General features: G+C 35.8%; 2 protein-coding genes across 4 annotated transcripts; both read left to right on the top strand.

Moving 5' to 3' along the window:
* The first annotated feature begins 1,009 nt into the window (after window positions 1-1,009).
* LOC117914561 (YTH domain-containing protein ECT4-like) lies at window positions 1,010-6,193 on the top strand. Of its 3 annotated transcripts, none has more exons than XM_034829924.1 (8): window positions 1,010-1,230; window positions 2,294-2,388; window positions 2,535-2,679; window positions 2,769-2,842; window positions 2,958-3,443; window positions 3,944-4,489; window positions 4,627-4,839; window positions 5,165-6,193. In XM_034829924.1, exons 2-8 carry the CDS (start codon window positions 2,344-2,346, stop codon window positions 5,798-5,800), a joined length of 2,145 nt encoding a protein of 714 aa, XP_034685815.1. In that variant the 5' UTR covers window positions 1,010-1,230; window positions 2,294-2,343; the 3' UTR covers window positions 5,801-6,193. The 3 variants fall into 3 exon arrangements, with proteins under 3 accessions (XP_034685815.1, XP_034685813.1, XP_034685814.1); XM_034829922.1 differs by having other exon boundaries at window positions 1,142-1,230; window positions 2,328-2,388; XM_034829923.1 differs by lacking the exon at window positions 2,294-2,388 and having other exon boundaries at window positions 1,143-1,230.
* A 1,398-nt stretch (window positions 6,194-7,591) lies between these two features.
* Window positions 7,592-22,842, top strand: LOC117914570 (probable inactive DNA (cytosine-5)-methyltransferase DRM3). The gene is made up of 11 exons (XM_034829944.1): window positions 7,592-7,678; window positions 8,077-8,161; window positions 8,255-8,383; window positions 9,793-9,889; window positions 10,162-10,208; window positions 12,377-12,484; window positions 13,368-13,467; window positions 13,850-13,962; window positions 18,126-18,228; window positions 21,019-21,086; window positions 21,398-22,842. The coding sequence occupies exons 2-11, from the start codon at window positions 8,159-8,161 to the stop codon at window positions 22,766-22,768; spliced, it is 2,139 nt and encodes a 712-aa protein (XP_034685835.1). The 5' UTR covers window positions 7,592-7,678; window positions 8,077-8,158; the 3' UTR covers window positions 22,769-22,842.
* Window positions 22,843-23,848: the final 1,006 nt, after the last annotated feature.

The raw sequence follows: 23,848 nt of genomic DNA, 5'->3' as shown, positions 1-23,848 counted from the left end.
TTTATACTATTGATAGTACGGACAGTAATTTTAAGAAATGTTTTTTAGTTTTTTTAATATTTAAATTTTTTTATCTTTCAAGTATTATAATGATAAAAAATATTTTTTAAAATCACTGTCAAATACATTATTATTATGATTAAAATAATTAAATTTATTTATTTTTATTTTTTAAAATATTATTTAGAATAATCATAAAAAGCGCACAAGGACAAAATACTTATATGCCACAAGGTTCTAGTATCAATATACCATATACTTAGATATTAAAAAATATATATAAATGTGATCATTTATCAAATTATCATGTTATATAAGAAATATATATATATATCCAATTAATGGTGAGGTTTTATTAAGTTTGTGCTTATGTTATTGAAAAATTATTAATAATCCTATTTTTTAAGGTTATGTTTAGTTATTATAAAGTATTAAAAAAAGAAAAAAATTTATCACATTTGATTGTCATATAAAAAATATTAAAAAAAAATAAAATATAATTAAGATTAATTTCCTCGATTTTTTGGAGACTAAATATATTTTAAAGGGGATAATTCAAAATTATAAATGTATGTGAATGATGCTATCATGATTTTCCAATATTTTCTAAGAATCCATATGTGAAAGCATATTCAAAAATCTTTGACCGGTGGACGAAATACTAAAAAAAATAATGTAAGAGAATTATGAGATATGGACATTTTGAAAATTCATATAGCAAATTTTTTTTTTTTTTTTTTTTCCTTCGATAAAGCATCTTTCCAAACATGGGGTGAATCAAAACAGGCCATGATCACCCCATTTGTCAACTTCCAGAAACGGCTTTGTAACTCAACGACGTCGTTTTATCTGTACCCCATTTTTCGTCGCCACAAGAAAAGTCAAAAAGAAAAAGAAAAAACCACAAATGGCAGCCTGGACATTCCCGTAGCCTTTCGGGGGTACTTTCGTCATTTGATTTGAACATATAAACTTCCCCAAAACGCTTCGTATTGGGCTTGGAATCTCGCTCTCCCTCTCTCTCTCTCGCGTCTCTCCGTTTTTCTTACCAAAACCCCTCCTTTTCCCAAAGCGCTCTCTCTGTCTGTTCCTTAGGGTTAGGGTTTCTCAAGCGCGTGTCTTCTCCTCCGCAACCATGTTCCCCAAAACCCTCTCTCCTATCTCCAAACTCTCCATTGTCAATCTCCAGCAGCTCTCTAGGTCAACCATGGCCTGAATCAGGCTCCTCCGGTAATTTCCTACACTCCACTTTCCAGCAATTTACCCCTCCTTTTTTTCAATGAATTGATGTAAAGTGTGTTGTTCTCAATACTTTCATTTCCAGCTAGGGTTTGTTTCAGTTCCTTTGGGTGATTTTTTTTTTCTTCTTATTGTGAGTTTTGGGTGGTAAATACTGATTCGGAGATTCGTGGGCGCTATTTTTATTGAACAGTGCGTTTTGTCCTTTGCCTTTGTTGTTTTTTGCATTCTGGTTCGCAATTCTGGTGAGAATTATGGCTTTTCTGCTGTTTTGATTCTAGAGTCGAATTTCAGGGCTGCAGGTCTGGTTGTGGAAATGATTTTACGGTTTTTCTGTATCGTACCAATGCTTGGATTTTTAGGGGTATAGATTGCTTACCTAGTTGTTTAAAGGAATGATATGGTTCTACCCTTTTAGTAAATATTTTGCTAGATTATTCCGTTTTTTATTGTGTTTTTTGACTTAGGGTTTGTTTTTCCTTCATGTTATGTTATGTTTTTGCTTGGTTGAAGATGGGTTGTTGAAATATCTGCGGTTTTGTAGCTATTGTTTGGATTAAAATCCAGGTCATGATGTGTGTTTTGTGAAACATATATCCTCTCTTGCCGATAATTCATGACTGGTATGTGGAACTAATTACGTGAAGTTATGCTTGTTTGAATGGTTATGGATCTCAGTCCTTAATTACCTTCTCCCAGCAAAGTTCATCTATTACAGTTTTTTGAAAAGAGTACAGTTTTAAAATATACTTGCATCTAAAAAAAGGTGCAGTTTTCCTCTATAACTTTTGTTAAAAAAATACGTTGTTTGTTGTTATTTGGGAAATTGTAAAACAGTTTACAATATTCACTATGCCTTCTTTTGTTGATATGCATTTTCTCTTAGTTTTGCTTGAGCATTTCATGGGTCTCAGTTTGCTTGTTGTGTGGCTTGCAATATGTTTGAAATTCTTCTTCTTTTTATTTTTTACAACTCTTCTGCTTTATGCATGCAGCCTTTTTTCCCCTCATGTGAAATTTATATTTTGTCTGATTAGTTTATATTGAAGTGCAGAGCATGCTTATATTAATCCCCTTTATTTCTACAGTGGTGGCAGTTTTGGAATGGAAATGTATGTTTCTGAAAATGGAAATGCAGAAACTTATCTGGTAATTTCTATGTAACTGCTTGATGGCACCGTCAATGAAAACTGAACCTTGTTCAAACAGTTTAGAGAAGCCAAGTGTATATTCTGTATTCGCATTTTTTGTTTATTGTAACATACTCAGTTACATCTCCATGTCTTGGCTTTCAGATTCAAGGTACAGAGTCAAACCCACTTTTAACAACGCAACTTGTTGAACAAATTCAAGCTATGTATAACGAGGGAACCCCAGAGTTTGTTGTTGATCAGAACTTGTATTATCCTACTGCCACCAACTATGGGTATTACTGTACAGGTAAACTGGTAGTTCCATATCTGTGTAGATAATGCTGAGCTTTTTGGAGTCCCATTGTTCCCTCATTGTATTGATTGTGGCTTGTTCAGGATTTGAATCACCCGGTGAATGGGATGACCACCATAGGATTTTTGGTCTGGATGGTCCAGATATCCAGTACTCGGTAAGTTAAATATGTCATTTATTTTCATTTGCTAACTCTCTTAAATACAAGTTTGTGGTTTCTTTTAGTTGATCATTTGTGATTGTTCGTAATGTCCACCTTCTTCTTGCTTCAGGGTGCGCAAACTGATAGTTTGCCTTATGTATATTATACACCTAGCTATGGATATGCACAGTCTCCATACAACCCATACAATCCTTACATACCTGGTGCCATGATAGGAGTTGATGCCCCATTTGTTGGGACGCAACAATATTACACAATGCCTCCTTATCAAAACCCCGTCTCTTCACCTGCTTATATCCCCATTGTTGTTCAATCTAGACCAGATATCATTCCAAATAGTTCACCTGATCCCTTGTTAGATACTGGTTTAGCTGCTGCTAATAGGCCTGATGGACGAGGTCGAAAACATAATCTTTCTTCAGCATCTGCAGCCTTTACCATGCCTTCTCAAAGACCTGCTTCAAATCAAACACATTCCTTTACCAGGGTATCAGATGTGCCAAGAGCTATTGCCGGATCAAGTAAGCAGCCTGTGACACATGGAAGTGTTACTTCCGGTAGTTTTCCGGGTCCAGCGTCATCGCATGCCCTCCAGGTATTATTAACTTTTAGCATGTTCTTTTATTTTTTTGCTTGAGAAATTTTTTGGAGAATTGTACCATTTGTTAACTTACAATGCTATTTTTGTTATCCTTGCGATGATGTTTGTAAAAAGACTGCTAGACCTTTTCAACAAGTGGAATAAGATTTTATGATCATTGAAGTTTATGTTGTTCAGATTAAATAAAATATTTATTTTTCAGTAATTGTGTTCATGACTAAGCAATTTATCTTCAGGCAAGAATATTCTTCCTTTATCTTGAGGTACACCTGCAATGGAGCAGCCAATGCACTATTGAAGATGTTTTCTCCAAAGCACTAGCATCTACTCATTGTGTTCTTTTATGTTTTCATAAAGATATAAAAAGATGGTTTTCATAGAGGTGTCTAATGGTTGAGTTGGGGCATACATGTTGGATTTCTCAAAAATATATAAGACGTTATCTGGTTGGTTGGCATGTATTCCTATTTCTGATTCATATCACGTGTGTGCAGGGTAGAAGTACGCCTGACTCAATTCAGGCTATGGATAATGTTCCACATGGAAGGGTTCTGCCTCATCACAACCAATTAAAACTTGCTATCCCTTCTGGTAATGGCATGTCTGATTTTGGATCTAATGCTCAACTCCGAGCCCCCATGGATAAGTTTCGTCCAAAGTTTAATTATGGCAGAGCTCAGAATGATGCAAATGGAAGCCAAGATGGGCTGAGTGAACAGAATCGTGGCCCTAGAATCAACAGATCGGAAAATCAGTTGGCTGTTAAAGCTTACACAACTAAGGCAGGAGATACTAATGCACAAGGAAACATCATTATCTATACTGATCAGTACAACAAGGATGACTTCCCAGTTGACTATGTGGATGCAAAGTTCTTTGTGATCAAATCATACAGTGAGGATGATGTACACAAAAGCATTAAATATAACGTGTGGTCATCTACACCCAATGGGAACAAGAAGCTGGAAAATGCTTATGAAGATGCACAGAGGATAGCTCTGGGGAAACGGAGGGGCTGTCCTGTTTTTCTGTTCTTCTCAGTGAGTTTTGTCCTCTCTCCTCTCCTAGTTGGCTGTGGACCATAACACTTCTTTGATTTTTGCAGCTCTATATTTTGTGCTTCTTGGTTGTATGATTTCAGCAACGGCCCTGCTTATGTGAAAATTTCTTCATACAGGTCAATGCAAGCGGCCAATTCTGTGGTGTTGCAGAGATGATTGGCCCTGTTGATTTCCATAAGGATATGGACTTCTGGCAGCAAGATAAGTGGAGTGGAAGCTTCCCTGTCAAGTGGCACATTATAAAGGATGTACCGAATACCAACTTTAGGCACATCATACTAGAGAACAATGAGAATAAGCCAGTGACTAATAGTAGAGACACTCAAGAGGTACATTTAGCCTTTCTGTTTAAATTGTTGCTTGCATTTCTTTTCAGAAGTTAAAATTGTAGTCTATCTTGCACCTGTAGCATCTTATTTCATATCAATTGTATGGCATGCCTACTGCAATTTGCCTCTCCTCATCACATCTACAACTTCTATTGCTTCACATTTGCGAACAAGAATGTTAATTTGGACGGGGTTAGGCTTGCCTAGGTGATAAAAAATTGTTTTAGGGACTGGTTTTGGTTTGTATTGTTGTAGTTATACCAGCTTTCTTGAAATATGACCTTACATGTGGCTATTTGTTTCTTAAATCCTAATTTTTCTGCAGATAAGATTTAAGCAAGGCCTGGAAATGTTGAAAATATTCAAAAATCACACAACGAAGACATCTTTACTTGATGACTTTATGTATTATGAAAACCGACAGAGAATCATGCAAGATGAGAAAACCAGGCTGCTTATTAAAAGCTATGAAAGCCCATTCTTTGTACCTCCATTAGACCCCCCGCGGAAGCTAAATTTTGTGATTGACCTGCCCCCAAGTGAAGAGAAGATGACCAAGCAGACTGATGTGAGAAGTTTAGAGAAGCCTGTGGCTGCTTCCACTGCCACTGATCAGGTATCCCTAAAGTCTGATGACATAAATCGGAGTAGTATGAATGAAAAGTGCAGTACAGCTGAAACAAAGGATGATACCATATCTACCTTAAAAATTGGTTCGCTCACCATCAACCCAAAGCAAGTGGAATCAATACCAACAATGGCTGCTGCTCCTCCCACTCCTGCTGGTACAGTAGTGGGCACTGAATCAGTTGATGTTGTCACAGTGGGTTCAATGCCAGTCAAAGTTAATGGTTTTGCTGAGTCTCCTGGTTTGTTCACCTTTGGGACAATTCCACTTGATCCTAGAACATTGCAGCTTGAAAAGGGAGTCCTCTTTGGTAAAAATGGGCCCCCACGTTAATGAAGCAGGCATTTTACCTTTGATTTGATACTCATCTGGGAGCTGTTTTGTGTTGGAGCAACTATTACATGGTAGTATATCGGCATAGGCGCAAAGGCACATATCAAGTCCTACTGTCAAGCTGAGGGTTTCATATACTCAGTCCTTTGTTACAGCCAGTAATTTGAAACTATTAGGGTGGCTGCTGCTGTTCCTTTTTTTTTTCCTTTTTCTTTTTTCCCTATCTTATTGCTCCCCCTTCATGTTTCCTTCTATTGCTGCAGTTGTTTTGATCCACACTAAATACTAATATCTTGGGTTTACTTTTCTTTTCTTTTTCTCTTTTGGGGAGCACCTGTCTTGTTGGCTGAAATTAATTGAGAAATCAGAGTATAAACTTTCATTTTCCATTTATCATGTTTCCTTTTTGATCTACAGATTCAAGAAAGCACATGATTTGTCTGTGAATTGTGCCACTTTCCAATCTTTCAATTTTTGTATGTTTCTTCTGAATGGATCATTTGGTGGTTATATACTTTGTGGGCATCATGTAAACCCCTTCAAAATGCTTGAAACACACTTCTTAAAAATCAAATTTATATTTCTTTTTTATTCTTTACGTTAATTTCATTGACACCTTTGTATTTAAGGCAAATATATTTATTTTTATTATTTGGGGTCAATTTCTTAGACATCTCACTATTCATTGTAAATGCATCAAGACATAATTGGTTTCAAATTTTGTCAATTAGCATCTTATATAATTTTTTTATTCATATATATTTTTAAAAGATTTTAAGATGTGTTTAACAATGTGAGTTTAATAATCCTTTAAAAAATAAAATTTATTCACAAATAAATAAAATCTTATAAATAGAATAAATTACTCGAGCATTAACCCATGAAATTTGAAATTAATGAAACTAAAATTAACTTTTATTCTTTACTATTATTTTTCTCTTTCTCTCCTAACCCATTTTATTTGTTTTTTAATTTTGATAGACTTATTTTGGCTTAAAATTTACATGTTAGACTTAATAGTGCTAACAAGATCTTCGTAGTCAAATCATTTATCATTATTTTTTCAAATTATTATTATATTTAAGATAATATTTTATTTTTAATTTTATTCAAAAGGTGAAATTGAAATTGAAGTCATCATCAGATTGAGACAATACTAATATCATGGAAGTTTCATATTGAATTTGAATAAAAGTTTAATTAAACTCGATATTTAAAAGAGATGATATTGACATATAAAAGTTTTATTTCACAAGACATAATTTTTGGACTTTGAAAAAAAACCAATATTCATATTCTAAAAAATTTATTAAATGTGAAATAATATGTCTACTTAGAGAAAAAGAATTCTTATTCAACCTAAACAAATATAAGCTTATGATAAGACCCGACAAACTCGATGCAAACGGAGCTTAAAAATTTTTGAAAGAACCATACCAAATTCAGATAGTGCGTTTGTACAATCAACCCACTAACAGCCAAAATTATCATGTACAGTCGTCACCACCGGAACTTGCAAATCTCGACACGCGTGATCCATGCACCTCGCAGACCAAAATAAAATCGAACGGTCCAAAATCACTTGCTGACCATTTGACGGACCACAAGCCACCTGGTTTATTAGTAGCGTACAGTGGCACCCTGAGACGAGGGCCCGGGAAATGCTGAACCCGTGACACTCCTAACCGAGCCCATTTTCCACGTTTGGACTCTTAACCCAATTCGCTTGTGTGTGTGTATATACTATATATATATATATATATATATATAAAGCTTTCATTTGGGTCTGTGGAGCCTTTGGCGAGGCCGCCGTGTACACTACGCGCGGCCGCTCTGCAAGTGAATTCCCCGCACTCTTTCGGGGAGATCTCCGATCAGGTACGCCGCTGAGCACCGCATGCACGGCCTTGTTCATCTTGTTGATGCTCTCTGTTAGCCACACATCGTAGATAAGTTCGAAAGCGTCGTCGTCTTCGTGCGATGATTGATTGTTTTTTTTTGGTCAGTTTTTGTGTGGTTCAATTCGTGCATGCATGTCGACAATGCTGATCCGATGCAGTTTTTCTTTGTTGTTTTTTTGCTTTGATTTCTATGTTCTGGTTGTGTTTTGGTTTAATTTTGGTTCATCTGGCCTTGCGAGACAGTGAGGGGTACAAATGCCGTTTGGCCGCCGAGAAAACTGAGGAAAAAGAAAGGAAAACGGAAAATTTGGATTACTTTTTTGTTTTGTGTGAAACGCCTTTTTTAAAAACAATTTCGCTTCCGTTTGGTTGCAGTGATTAGGAGAACGCCTCAATTTATGTTGGTAGTCTACGAGCTACTCCTCTTCGCCTTCGCCGCTGTTGTTCTCATCTCAAGATGGTAATTTTGTTATGATTGCTAGCCATTGGGTTGCATAATGAGTTAAGTGAGAATACATTTGTGTGTTAATTTTCTTTGATTTCTGTTTTGTAGGGTGAGATAGCAGATTATTCTGACAGCAAAAGTTCTTCAGAGACGGTAGGCGAGAGAGGAACCATGATAAAGGTTGAGCCTTTGGAGTTGAATTTGCCAACTGAAAATATGTGTGCAAGGCATATTGGGGTATGCTTACCTTTTCCTATTATTGATTGCTGTTCTACTTTGCCATAGCATCTGAGTTTGCATAGCTGTTCATTCATCTTATGATGATTGAATTATTTGTGCTTGGTGTTTACTAAATTTGCCAAAGATTCAATATTACAGTATAAAAACTTTAATAATTTAATTTTGGCTAGAAGTTTATAATTCAGGACTTAGTTTGGGAGATGCTATGAAAAAACAAAAATTTCAAATGTGTAAACCGTGTTCACTACATATTTTTCTGGTGTTGAAACGTTTTATTGAGGTGAGATGGCCCTCCTGAATTCAATCCATCTGGTGGTCTGCCATCTTGTCTAGACACATCAGCTGACATGTGAAACGTTTTATTGAGATGAGATGGCCCTCCTGAATTCAATACACCCGGTGGCCTGCTATCTTGTCTAGACCCATCAGCTGACATGGCAACCATAGTAGCTTGCCCGAAGGGATCCATTTATTCTGCAGATTCCCTAGTTCTGTGTGGCATTTATGGTCAAATGGTGTATGTGTGAAAGACAACCTCGTTAATTTTTAGTCCCATGTTCACTTATAAAAAGGAAAAAAGAGGTGCTTCATTTGCTGAATTGGTTCACCATGTTGCTTTTCTGATGGACCCAAAAGGCATGTGATTTAATTCTTATATGTGTTTTTTCGAAGAAACAAATCAACAAGTCTGATAACCTGTGATAGTATTGCTCTAAAAGGAATTTAACAAATTCCCGCTGCTGCTATTTTCATAGAGAAGTTCACTGGACACTGGGTTATGGAGGCTGAAGTTGGTGAAAGCATAATTCATCACATACCCCAAGGTTTATCTATATGATGTGACAGCTTGGTCTCACATCAGGCTTCTGGCTGAGCAACCTTGTGGGACCATGAATGATGTTTTCATGATACTCAAGGAAACCTTAGGGACTATTTGGGAATGTTTTCAAAAAATAGTTCTTAAAAAACAATTCAGGAAAAAAAATTACGTTTGAAAACTTAAATATAAAAAATAGTTTTTTTTAGCTTTTTCATCTTGAAGGTAAGCAACAGTTTCCAAACAGGGCCTTATTCTTTTGTCATTGCCATGTATAGTATTTTCTTCTTGCCTGGGTTTGGAAGTGTAGCTATGTATGTATAACTAAATTTGTAACTGGGTCTGGAAGAAGTATCTCAGTGCCCATTTTTTTACCATATTTTTAGCTTGAAATTGCCATATGTGCCTCTGCATGTTTTGCACACAAGCAACCATGTTGCTTGAAAATATTCTGGACGTATCTGCTATGCTTTTTGATTCTTTAGGTTTCTCCAATATCAGTTAACTTAGGAGTTAGACTAAGTGATTTCAGGCAATTAGTTCTCACCTTGGAAATCCTTTTATTTTTCCTCTTTTTATTTGATTCCAGCATAATGGGGCAAGTTCTTCTGGGAGCAAATTAAGATCATCCTTTATAGGGATGGGGTTCTTACCATCTCTTGTTGACAAAGTGATTGAAGAAAAGGGTATGTTATGCACAAACAGAAACCCATTTCATAGCTTGATGTATTAAAACAGGTGGTGGGTGAGGTCAAGAATGGCATTACCATTTAATTGTAAGACTACAAAGCGGACCCTACTCATAAAGATTGAGCATCTTGGGCTTCTCTGCATCCCAAGAGGAGCTTTATGCATGACGTTTTCTTCTTCCTCTCTCTTTTTTTTTTAGTTTTATTTTTCATGGAATTTGTCAATGTCTTTCCAAAGATTCTGATAAAGCTGTCTTCTCTGAATCCAGGTGAAGATGATGTTGACTTGTTGTTGGAGACCCTCTGTGCAAATGCTGTAAGTGAACTTTTATTATGTAGTATAATTTTGCTTTCCTTGGGTCCAATCACTTATGAACAGCTAATGTTTCTTTGAATAAGATGCATATGGTGGCCCAGTCATTTATAAGTAGTCAGTTAATCCCCTGATTTATTGCCTGAAAATAGATGCTTTTTAACTCTCTTCAACTACATATAATTTGGCATTTTGGGAGTTGCTCATAAATGTCATGAACAGTTCCCAAGTTCTTCTTTTGACACACCCCACTTTTCCTCTACTTAACTTAATCTCCAATTTACCATATCAGTTGCAAAGATTTTTCCAAAAATACTCGTAGGACATTATCCCAATTACTGTACAAGCTTTAACTTATTCACATTGCTGACCATTTCCCGAATCCTTAATTTGTCACTATGACAGCTTTGGGAAAGAAGAAAAAAATTCACAATTTTTTGTTTCTTATATATATATGTATATATATCAGTAGTATTTATTTATTTTCATTGATCAAAATCTGCCACCATGAAACCCTATGTGGTGGGTTTGATTTCAATCTATTCAATGGAGTCTTTTATTGCAATATATGTATGTAAGTAGTATTTATTTATTTATTTTCATTGGTCAAATCTACCACCATGAAACCCTATGTGGTTGGTTTGATTTCAATCTATTCAATGGAGTCTGTTATTGCAATTTTGGTCATATTGAAACTTGACATCTTTCCTCTTTGTCTTCTTCTGCCACTGACAATAATTAGATTCCTTGAGTCTTTATTGTATTATCTGCTAGGTCATCATGGAATGGATATTTATTGTTGAATGAGAGATCCATTTTAACAAGGAATCATTGTGTGGAGATTGAAACAGATACTTATAGGGAATAGGGAATGGTGGTTGAGCATTGTAATCCATATTTCCAAAACAATGAGATTAATGCACATTCTGATTTCTCTAGTATTTTCTGAAGCCTGATGTTTATAAAATTTTACATTTGAAGCTGCAATGACTAGTAACTGACCTGCACTGGAATGAAATAAACCATTCAAAAATCTATCCGGAATCATCTGATTCTCTGGATGGCTTATTTATAGGCAGCAACGTTGGAAACTGTCCTCCATTATCTGTTGCAGACAGTAATGCAAACAAGGTAGGTGCCATGGCATTGTCTGTGCAACATGGTTTCTCATGTTTTTCATGTTTAGGGTAAAGTAGAAATTTGGCTTTGATCAATCCAAACAAGTTGAGGACCTTCTTATACCGATCTTAGTTTCTTTTCATTACCTTAATGGGAAGTGGGTCTTGATGTTCAGGAACTGCTTCCAGGCAGTCCAGTTATTCCTATCCTGTTCCCTGCATTTCTTCTAATTTTAATCCAAAATGTTTTTTTCCTTTTTATACCTTAAAGTTTCTTGGTAGCACCCTCTGTTATTATATGGAATTCAATGTAAGCTGTGATTGCAAGCCAGACTTATTTGGTTCACTGTGCCTGAAACCATTTTTCACATTGCCTTAACTTATGTGGCCCAAATCAATCCAACAAGCTAAGTATTTAGAATCATCTATATAGATTTTTATCCATCATTCCCTTTATCAAAGACCATGGCTTTTGTAAATTAACTACACGTCAAGTCTTCTGACTGTCTCATCCGCATCCTTTTTGGCCTGTCCTGTGCCCTTGTAATTAAAAAGTCAATCTACAGTAGTCCTTTAATTGTTGGTTTTATTACTCATGGATTAACCTTCTGCCATGACGTTTCTCTCTAATTCTACCATCTCTTACTTTTCCATATATCCATCTCAACATCGTCATCTTAAGTTTCAAACATCATCCATGCTTAATTTGATAAAATGTGTGCTGCTGTTCCTTTCTGCAAAACCAGGTATGCTGCCTGATAACTTGCATGTAAAATTATAAGTATGTGCCTTTGAATGGAAAATCCAAATTAATACTGTTCTCTACCTTAAATAATTCAATAACCGTGAATTTGATTCTCTGACATCCCCCTTTTAGCCAAATAGTTCTCCAATTAATTCCTAAATATCCTTATTATGGTGGCAAATAATTACTTCTTCTTTATTGATATGTGGTTCTACATTTTTACTCCCATGTATTGGTTTTGCAATGATATATATCTATAATATGCTGCAGTTGAAATGGCTAACAACTGTCTTGTTGGGATGAAACAGGCCCTTCAAAAATCAATTTCTGAATCATCAGATTCTTTGGATAGCTTCCTTAATGACGAGGACACAAATAATCCTCCAAAATTTTCAGCAGGCTTTCATCCAAAAGAGGTAACTTGCTGTTTCTCATGCATGAGACAGTTTTGCTTCTTTATATGTAGCCTGAACTGGGGAAAAGTAGAATTTTTTTTTTCTTTGAGTAATCTAAACTATTCAAAAGACATAGCAATATTCAAGGTTGCTGGTAATGGTTTTAACTTAAGTTAGAATTGGATAAGGAGGCCTATTTGATTAATCTAAATAAGTGAGAGCTATATCATAGTAAGGGACGTTGCTGGTAGTGGTTTTGTTTATTTGTAACTGGGCAGGAGGTCCACTGCTGCTAAAGGTAACCCTGTGCTCCATCTCTATAGCACTTCATCACTTCTGATAGTCCATTGAATGTGTCATATTGCTTACTTGAACTGTGTTGGTCAACAATCATGTTGTGCATACATGCTCATAAATATTATGTTGGTGGATTCTAGTTTATGAAACCACATAATAATTTATGTGGAAATTTTCTTATATATATATAATTGTATGAAAATTTAAAATTATCCAAGAAAACCAATCTCTACTGCCTTCTTCAACACAAAAGTTTTTTTTGATAGGTAAATAATGTGACAATTTCTTCAACACAAAATTCATACTTGGGATTTTTATGACTATCTCTGTCATGATCAATTTTAATTCTAAAACCAAAATTACCCTTGTGAGCTTCTGTTTGGGAGAATGAACTGCTTTTCTGGTTACGAATTTCAGTTTTACATAGTTTTAATGTCTTATATTTGTTTAATTCTTGTGATGCGGGGTCATGATTATTCTAATTTGACAACAGTAATATAGTTGCCCATTTTAATGGTGAATAACCATTATCATGATCATTGCACATATTAAGCTTTTAAATACTTATAGCTGCAAGTGGTTCAGCTTAATCTTCAATCTGTGGCAGGAGCCTGATGTATCTAGTGGAGTTAATGATGACAAACGGGCAACCTTGGTCATGATGAAATTCTCTGTGGATGAAGTAGAATTTGCAATGGATAAACTTGGTATGCAAATGTCTTTTAAGTTTTTAATTTTGTAGAAGAATGTTCTCATTTTTGGATGGATTATTTTGTAACTTAAATTATAAATTTCTGCTGTTTTATATGATGAGAAACCCTTCTCATGGATATAATTTTGACCTTGTGAATTCATCTATAAATTTAATTTTTTCTTATGATGCTGGACACTCTGAGGAATCTCTGGCACTTGTCCAGGTTCTTTGGAACAGTGTGTTCCATGCTTGTCTGGCACTGGCATGGTGTCTTTGTAGAAGCATTCTACTACTTATGATAGTATATCATGATTCTGATGTAGAACTTATTCTGGTATAAGACTTTTTCTTCTTCTTCTTCTCCATTTTTTTAATCTCATGATGTTGCATATCAGGTGAAGGTGCTCCAGTTAACGAACTAGTGGACTTCATCATTGCTGCTCAAATAGCTGGAAGCTCCAAAATGGATGCAGATGATCCAACTTATGGCAATGAAGAAAGAAAAGAGGTCTTTAGTGATTCTTTCATCATTATAATAATTAAGTTGATGGCATTTTGACAATGTCATGCACATCTTTATTATATCTTGGTTCAATGAGAACTTGTCCAACCTTGATGCTAACTTAATTAATAAATGATTACATTGGAGACATTATGGTCAAATTCTGTAGCATATGTTATTAAACAAAGTTTTTAAAAGAAAAAGTGTAAGGGGAGGCATTTTTGTTCCCATAGAGGCGAGGCGTAAGCCTTGAGGTGTTAAGGCGGAAGCCTTTTGAGACTTGAAACAGTTTTTGAAAAGTTGGAACAAAGAGGTGTTTGACAATGTCTCGGTAAGGAAGGAGGAGGCTTTTAAGAAGTTAGGCTTCTGGGATGATAAGGAGAGGGATGGGGTGTTGTCTACTGCTGAGGCAGAAGCAAGGATTCTGCAAGGGAGGAGTACCAAAAATGGGCTTTGATAGAAGAAGTGTCACGGAGACAAAAATCAAGAGAAATTTTGCTTAAGGGGATAGAAACTCAAAGTTTTTTCATAAGATGGCTAATGCTCACAGGAAAAGAAACTTCCTTGTTAAGATTAAAGTAAATGGGGAGCGGCTTATAGGGATAGAGATTTGAAAGAAGAGGTGGTGGGTGCCTTTAAAACCATTGTGTTAGAAGAAGGGGGTTGGAGGCCTGGTGTTGATGCTTTGCCTTTTGAGGTGTTGGATGATGCTAAGGCCAGAAAGTTAGAGGCATTTTTTCAGAAGACGAGGTGCTGGAGGCGTTGTCGGAGCTGAATGGAGACAAAGCCCCAAGACTGGATGGTTTTTCAATGGCCTTTTGGCTTTTCAGCTGGGAGTTTGTGAAATCTGATGTTCTGAATTTTTTTAAGGAGTTCCATGAGCATGGTAGGTTTGTTTGAAGCCTAAATGCGACCTTTCTGGTGTTGATTCCCTAGAAGAAAGGTGTTGATGATGTCAAGGACTTTATGCCTATAAGCTTGGTTGGTAGTCTCTACAAGTTGTTGACTAAAGTATTGGTTAATAGACTCAAGAAAGTGATGGGTAAATTGGTTTCCAAGTTTCAAAACAACTTTGTGGAGGGAAGACAAATTTTAGATGCGGTGTTGATAGCAAATGAGGCAATTGATTCAATGTTAAAAAAGAGAGATTGTGGGTTGATGTGCAAACTTGGTATTGAGAAAGCTTATGATCATGTGAATTAGGCTTTTTGCTAGCAATTCTTGGCAAGATGGGTTTTAGGCAAAAATGGATAATTTGGATAAAATAGTGTATCTCTTCAGTCAGTTTCTCTGGTTTAATTAATGATCCTCCTACGGCTTCTTTTAAAGCTGGAGGAGAGGAAGACAAGGAGACCCTATTTCCCCCTACTTGTTTGTGATTGCTATGGAGGCCCTTAGTAGATTGCTCTTGAAAGCTGGGGATGGTGGTTTTATTTCAAGATTCAAGGTTGGGGGAAGAAGGGGTGGGGGTGAATAGATCTTTCATCTCCTTCTTGCAGATGACACCATTGTTTTTTGTGAGGCCTTTTAGGAGCAAGTCACTTTCTTGTGTTGACTTCTCATGTGGTTCGAGGCTATCTTGGGGTTGAAGATTAACTTGAAAAAAAGTGAGATGATTTCAATAGAGGAGGTGGACAATGTGGAAGATTTGGCTTGCGAAATTATGTGTAAGGTGGGAAAGTTGCCTTCTTCTTACCTAGGGCTCCCCTTGGGGGCTTCTTACAAGTCGGTGGTAGTTTGGGATAGGGTAGAAGAACGGTTTCATAAGAAGCTTTTGTCATGGAAGAGACAATACCTCTCAAAAGGAGGAAGACTCACTTTACTTCGCAGTACTCTTGCCAATTTACCGATCTATTTTATGTCTTTGTTCACCATCCCAAGAATTGTTAGGTTGAGATTAGAGAAGATTCAAACGGATTTTCTTTGGGAAGGAGGGGCCTTAGAGAACAAAATGCACTTAGTCATGTAGTCTTCTGTTTGTAAAGCAAAATCGAAAGGACTAGGTGTTCACTCTTTTTTTGCTTAATAAGGCCTTTCTTTGCAAATGGGGTTAACGATTCTCTACTAAAAGAGATTCATTGTGAAAGAAAATCATAAAGGGAAAGTTTGGGGAGGAAGAAGGGGGTTGGAGATTAGGGGTGGTTAGAGTGCCCTATGGGGTTGGGGTTTGGAAATAGGGGGTTGACTTCTTAGATTGGTTGGGGCTTGGATGAGGGAGAGAGTATTTTTTGTGTTCCCTCTTTCCTATTTTTTGCCAAGTTTACTTTGTATACTTCTTGTGTACTCTTGTGTGCTTTTGTCACTTTTTAATATATTCTAATGCTTATATAAAAAAATGAAATTAATAAATATGTAAAAATATAATACCGAATATATGACATAAAGAATTTTAAATAAATTACATAATTCTTTTAGAATATAAAAGAATAAAATTTTAATAATAAAATTTTTAAAATTGAATATTATCATAACCAATCATTAAGTTAAATATAAAAACCTAATTATTTATATAATTTTACAATTTTCCATTAGAAAAAAAAAAGGATGAAAGGTGAGAAAGTGGAAATTGGATGGATATGCTAGTAAGGGGAGGTAAGTGGTCAAACCAAAAACAATAAAACAAGATGTAAAAATGTGGTCATGGCAGAGAGGGTGTAGTGGTGGAGATGTAAAAAGTAAAAACAAGAAAATAATGTCTTGGTTTTGCCCAAGAAAACGGAAAAAAAAAAAAGGATTAAAAAAAAAAAACAAAAAATTGGTCATGGTGGAGTAGGTGTGGACAGAGAAGAAAGTAGAAATGATGAAGGAGAAAGGGAAGAGGCGAGATGGAGAAGGCACCAATTGTTGAGAATAGGCAAATGGGGTGTCGTTGGAGTGAGAAGTCATGATCGTGAGGTAAGTTTTTCACAGATCTAGGGTTGGGGTTTTTCTTCCATTTTCTTCTATATTCTCAGTTCTCACTCACTCTTTGTGAGATTTTTGAGTTAAAATGTTGATATCTTTTTCAATTTTTGTTTTTTTCTAACATGGCCACCTAAGTCATAAAGACCCATAGGGGCGTATGCCTCAATCCTTGGTGCACAAAAGGCACATCCAATGCATGCCTCAACCACACCTTGTTGATAAAGGCATACAGCTTTCTGGAGTTTTGCTTTTTCTTCAGTGCCTCAAGGTGTTTTTGCCACCTGCTTCAAGGCGCACCTAAAAAACACCTTTGAAAACCTTGTTATTAAATAAGACACTAGCATATTCTTTGCAATTTTCCAGCTTATCTGGCTTCTGTTCGGTCGCTGGAAATTGCTGAAATTACAATAAATTGTTTTATGTTTCCTGTAGAGTATACTATGTAATGTTGGAGTTTAGTATAAGGATATAATAGGAATTTTTTATAATTATATGAAACATAATTATATGGCAACCCAATAATATGTTATTGGTTTACTGCATTCCTCTTTCTATGCACCATTACCATTTAACACGAGAGTATTTGAGAAAATGTAAAAGGAACTGGTTTCATTACTTTAACCATGTAAGCATACCCTGAAATATAGGGGTTAGATATAGGTATTGCTATGCTGTAAGGACATAAAGCATGACAAGGTTAGTATAATATATGATAATAATTCTGGATCAAGATGGGCAGACATACTTCAGAATCCATGTGTTAACTATCAAGTTTAGAAAACAAATGCTCTGTTTAGCAACGTTTTCGATAACAGTTATCAAGAAACTGTTTTTGAGAACCATTCTTAAATATAGTTTTCAATTGTTTTCAGAAATGAAATTCTGTTTGAGAACTCAAATATAAAAAACAGTTTTCTCAGCTTATTCTCCATGAAGGTGTTATACACTTATGTTTAATGCAAAAGTTTTGAAAGTATTCCCATCTTTTCAATTGTCATTTAGAAAAATCTACAGAACTTAAAATGCCTAAACTTTGTTTTTTAAAAAAATATGTTTTCAAAACAAATTCTGATGTTTCTTGTCAAAAGTTTGTCAAACATGTTATCTAAATTAGAAAATTGTTTTTAATAACAGGATGAACAGTTATCAAGTTCCTAACTTGCACATGCAATTATCTAGTTTACATATTGTTATATTGATCACCCACTATCTATTTTCCATGTTATAGAAACTGTATCTAATGTTGGTTTAATCTTTATTCCCAGGATTGTAATAATGAAGCATTGTTTGGGACTATGGACAAGACACTTCGTTTGCTTGAAATGGGTTTTTCTGAGAATGAAATTTCATCAGCTATCGAGAAATTTGGTTAGTTGTCAAAATTTTCTATTCATGAATGTCACATCAGCCTCAAAGGGAAAGGTGACGATTTGGTTTTCCTGCATAGGAAAAGCATTTTATGTGCTGTTATTTTCAATTTTTTGATTTTATCTTTTGTAGGGATGAGGTGGAGGGTGTTTGTGGGGTCATCGATTTTGGCACATTGCTGAATGGAAATGGGTCTTATTGTAAATTATAGCCAACATAACTGTCTTTTTGAGATTACAATTGCGTTGAATTTAACCATTTACATAAGAATATCTAGTGGTTTTTTAAAGATATTGTGTGCTGAATTGCTCTTGTGAAATCCACAGATATTCTGGTAATTATGTTCCTGAGAAAGTTTCGTGATTCTAAGTATCCTGGGATTGAGGGCTCAATTTTTTTTCAGTAGTTTCTTCAATCTATTCATGATGAACAATAGGTTTCTAGGTTCTCTGGTTCTCTCCTATTCTTGAGGGATCTTACTGTTGCTAGATATCACGTTGTCTTCTGATTAAAGATGGATTGCCCATGATTTGTCTACTATTATTGTCCATCTGCCCCGTAGAGAGTGATGGATTTGCTCATTCTATTCTGGTTTGTTTTATGTCTATACCTTACTCTCTTGCACATGTTTTTGCTCTTATTGGGGGCTTAAAAGGTGTCATTCTGCTTTTCCAACCATACACGTATTCCTGTAAATAAGAGGATGCAATATGTATTGTTTCCATTTGTTAGGGACTGTGATATTATTATCTAAACAAGATTTAGGTGGTGTTTGTTTTTTTGGCTTTTTGCTAAAAGCAATTTAGTTTTAGAATTTAGGTTGTTTGTTTTTCTACTTTTTCATGACTTATTATAAACTTTTTACTAAATAGAAAAAGCCAAAATATGTAGCTTTTTCTAAATAGAAAAAATAACATGTTGGTTTTTTTAATTTTTTAATACTTAATAGAAATAAAATACTACAAAAACAAACAACCTAATATTTAACACTATTAAGCATTAAGGTTCTATTTAGAATTAAGTAAAAAAACAAACACCACCTTAGTATAGCATCTAGGTGTTATGGTTTTGAAGTTATTTACTAAGAACTTGTATATCTCTTACATAACCATCAATATTTTAACCAGAGTTGTTTACAAACAGTGGTTTCTTAAAAGGTTAGCAATGTGGCAAAGACAATATTCCAAAGGTGGGAGGCTTACTTTGCTTCGGAGCACATTATCCAACTTGCCCATTTATTTTATGTCTCTTCTTAGCATCCCAAGGAAAGTCAAGTTAAGGTTAAAGAAGATTCAAAGAGACTTGTGTAGAGGAAGGGCCCTAGAGAAAAAACCACATTTAGTGAAGTGGTCGATTGTTTGCATTGAGAAGAGGAAGGAGGCTTGGGTGTTAGATGTTTCTCTTCGCCTAACAGGGCCTTCTTTGTAAGTGGAGTTGATAGTATGTATCTAAAAGGAAAGTTCTTTGGAAGTAGGGTATAGGTAGAAAATATGGGGAAGAAGAAGGGAATGACATTCTTGTAAAGTGAGAGATGGGTAAAGGGTTGGTTTATATAAAGCTATTAGGAAGGATTGAGATTTTTATAAAAATAAGTATCTTTTTCTATGGGTAATTGGGGGTGGGGGGGAATGAAATTTTGGAAGGACAAATAGTGTAGAGATGAACCATTCATGGGTGGTGAAATTATGGGTCTACACAAGTCAAAGGGCTTTTTGGAATACTTGCTTCTTTAGGCATCTGAATGAGTCAGAGCTTGATAATGTAGAACATTTCTTCTATATTCTGCAAGGAAGGGAGATGAATAGGGACAAAGAGGATAGGCTGGTTTGGAAGGAATCGAAGGATGAGACTTTTTCTATCAAATCTCTATAATCTGCCTTGGAGTTAGGGAGATCATTTCTTTTTTCAATGGGTGTAATTTGGAACTCCTTGGATTCATCTAAAGTAAGTTTTTTTTTTTTTTTTTGCGTGGGAAGGTAGTAGGGAATGGTTTTGACATTATTTCAGTTTCAAAGGAGAGAGTGGTTTTGGTGATAGATGATTTCTTTGTAAATATGAGGAAGAATCTATTGATCATATGCTTCTTCATTGTACCAAGACAAGGATTTTGTGGTGGTTTGTATTTTCTTTGTTTGACATATTTTGGATATGTTTGTCACAGTCTCAGAGACATTCTTAGGATGACATGGCTCTTTTATGGGAAAAAATGAAAGTTGTGAAGAATGCCACCTTGTGCATTTTTTGCACAATTTGGAAGGAAAGGAATCAATGATCTTTTGAAAATGAGGAGCATTGGTCAAAGATTGAAAAACACATTTTTAGCAATCTTTTTATGTGTGCTAAGTTTTACATAGATGAAAGTGCAATGACTTTATTTGATTTTGTAGATTGCATGGGTTCTCGTTGAGAGAGTAGTTTTTTGTGGTCCCTCTTTTTTGGTTGTGCCTTTTAGCCACTGTTGTATAAATCTTGTGTACTTTGGCACTCTTTTGACACTTTTTATATCACTCTCTTTATATATATATATATATATATAGAGAGAGAGAGAGAGAGAGAGAGTTTGACGTCTAGAGAAACTATCTTGTCATACTCTGGTTGATGTATTTTTTTGAGATGTTACATTTCCAGAATCAATCTTTTGTCTTTTATGAGATTTGACTGATTTTGATTTGATTTTTGACAAATTGCAAATGTCATATTGAGGCAATTCATCTTTGTTTATGGTCACTAAACATGCAATCTTATGCCTTGCTTCCAACCTTTGAGTTATGAATATCTGTTGTCTTTCAGGTTCAGAAGTTCCAATTTCAGAGCTTGCTGATTCAATTTTTGCGGGCCAAATTGCTGAAAAAGACAAGGTTCTTTTCCCTTCTCAATGATCCTGCATTATGTTTTTCAGCTTAATACCGAGACTTCAGTTTCCCATAAGCCACACTTAATTTCAGTTATTACTTTCATGAGGCTGACTGTAGGCATCTGGGATTAAGACTTGGTTGAGTTAGTACTTCGAAATGAAATTCAAATTTGAGTTTGCTGTTTGCCCAATACAGTTCTGAAGGCTACAATTCTAATATGCTTGGTTCTCTTTTTGCACATGATTATATTATGAAGACAGATAGCTTTCTCATTCTTTCTATTAAAGGTTTTAATTTTATCCTGTTTCGTGCAGCACTCCTCAGCCACATTCCGATTGAATCATTCGCATACTGGAAATGACTATAGGTCTTTCGGTAAGGGGATGGAAGATGGCCTAAAACGTCGTTCTTCGGGTACATTCATGGTAAAAACTGAGGAATATAGTCCAGAAGCTGTTTCTCAGTTAAGGGCTGTTGACATAGGAGATGATCATAAAGGGAAAAGGCCAAAACAAGAATCTCTTGATGACTCAAGCGCCTACATTGGCCCCACTTGGCTAGAAGGAAGAAAAGGTGACCATAAATTCTCTAGCTGCCGGATGCCTTTACCACGTAGGGATCTCAATCAAGTTGCAGGACAACTAAATAAATTTGGAATGTCGAGTATTTCTAAGCCCATGCCATGCAAGAGTCTTGATCAACTGGTTGCTAAGCCACCATATTTCTTTTATGGAAATGTTTCAAATGTATCCCACGACTCTTGGAACAAAATATCACAATTCCTCTATGCACTTGAGCCAGAATTTGTGAATACTCAGTTCTTTTCAGCCTTGAATAGGAAGGAAGGCTACATACACAACCTTCCTTCTGAAAATAGGTTTCACATCCTTCCAAAGCCACCAATGACAATTGAAGAAGTAATACCATACACGAAGAAATGGTGGCCATCATGGGATACAAGGAAGCAGTTGAGCTGCATCAGTTCTGAAACTTCAGGAATATCTCAACTATGTGATAGGCTTGGAAAGATATTAGTTGATTCTCGAGGGCTGCTCTCATTTGAACAGCAGAGAGACATCCTTCATCATTGCCGGACTCTGAATCTTGTGTGGGTTGGGCAGTGTAAACTGAGTCCCATAGAGCCTGAACATCTAGAGCGCATTCTAGGCTACCCATTGAATCACACTCGAGTCCCTGAGTATAGTTTGATAGAAAGACTCCAATCTCTCAGACACTGCTTCCAGATCGACACACTGGGGTATCATCTCTCCGTTTTGAAGTCAATGTTCCCTAAAGGATTAACAATGTTATCACTTTTCAGTGGAATTGGTGGTGCAGAACTTACCTTACACCAGCTTGGCATTCATTTGAAAGGTGTTGTTTCTGTGGAGATTTCTGAAACAAAACGGAACATTCTCAAGAAGTGGTGGCATAATACTGGACAAACTGGGGAGTTGGTGCAGATCGATGACATTCAGAAGCTAGCAAGTAGCAAGCTTGAGAGCCTGATCGAGAAGTTTGGTGGTTTTGACTTTGTTATCTGTCAGAACCCATGCACTTACTCTTCCAGAAATTCTAAAATGGTTGCAGATGGTGACAGTCTAACAGGTTTTGACTTCTCATTATTTTGTGAGTTTGTCCGTGTTTTGCACCGTGTAAGGAGTACAATGGAAAGAAGAAGGTAACCTTTTTCTGCCATTATGTTGCTTGTAGTACATTCTAGTTTATTAATGATCAGCTAGACTGTTTTCTTTCTTCATCTAGAGAACCTCACCCTCTTACCCTCCTTTGCATTCACAAAATTATGGATCTGATGCAATTCTGTATAGTGATTGCACCCAATCACCAAATTATTGAGTCCTTGATCTCCACAGAGAGGATTAAACAGGAATTAGTCCTAAATCATTTATCATTTAAATGTTAAAAGGGGTGGAGACAAAACTGAACCATAAAAGGACTACAATTGTGGATTAGTTTGTTTTTTTGTTGCCTCGGTCCTAAGTCATTGCTCGTTCAAATGTTAAAAATGGTGAAGACAGAGCATCCCTTCTGTCACCACAAATTATCACTTGGCAATGATCATCAGTTATGGTGACCCAGAAGGTTTGGTAATTTGAAGCTGTCTCCATTCACTTCAATCATTAAGGTCTTGTGGCCTTTATACTTATATGCTCATTGATGCTCTGATACTTCAAAACCCGTTTTGTTATTAAAAATTTCACCTACTCAGTCCAACCTAGGGTTTGTTTAAGAGCATTTGGTTGTCCCCATTGACAAGTCATGAAAATGCTTGCTTGCTTCCCTAGTGTTTTGCAGGTGAAATTTACAGTGAGCTGAATGGTTTAGATGTTGAAGTCACTGAAATAAGAAATTGTTGTATCATTATAGATATCATATGCTTCATCAAATTATGTTCCTGAAAAATCTACAGACCAAAATTAGTAGTGGCATTTTAATTTGCCCCTTTTCTTCGGTGTAGCAGAAAACTAACTTGCCCGGATGACTTACAGCCCTTATGTCTCCACCAACAACTACTCTGCTTGCTTCCCTAAATACATGGTTATGATTAATGAAGAATCTCCTCCAAAAGGTTACAGATCTATTGGAGTACTCCCTAAAATGGCCCAATTTCTACATGTAATGGCATCAATGACTAAACTCAAATTCTCCCTATATCTCTAGTTGTGCTAGATGTTTCTCTTCTCTTAATTGCTGCCTGTTTGTTACCTTAATTTGACCACCGCTGTTCCTGAAAGCATGTGCTG

Source organism: Vitis riparia, chromosome 5, assembly GCF_004353265.1.
Source record: "Vitis riparia cultivar Riparia Gloire de Montpellier isolate 1030 chromosome 5, EGFV_Vit.rip_1.0, whole genome shotgun sequence".
Classification (NCBI taxonomy): Eukaryota; Viridiplantae; Streptophyta; class Magnoliopsida; order Vitales; family Vitaceae; genus Vitis; species Vitis riparia.
Note: the sequence above shows the minus strand (reverse complement) of the source record. Positions and strands in the feature narration are given on the sequence as shown.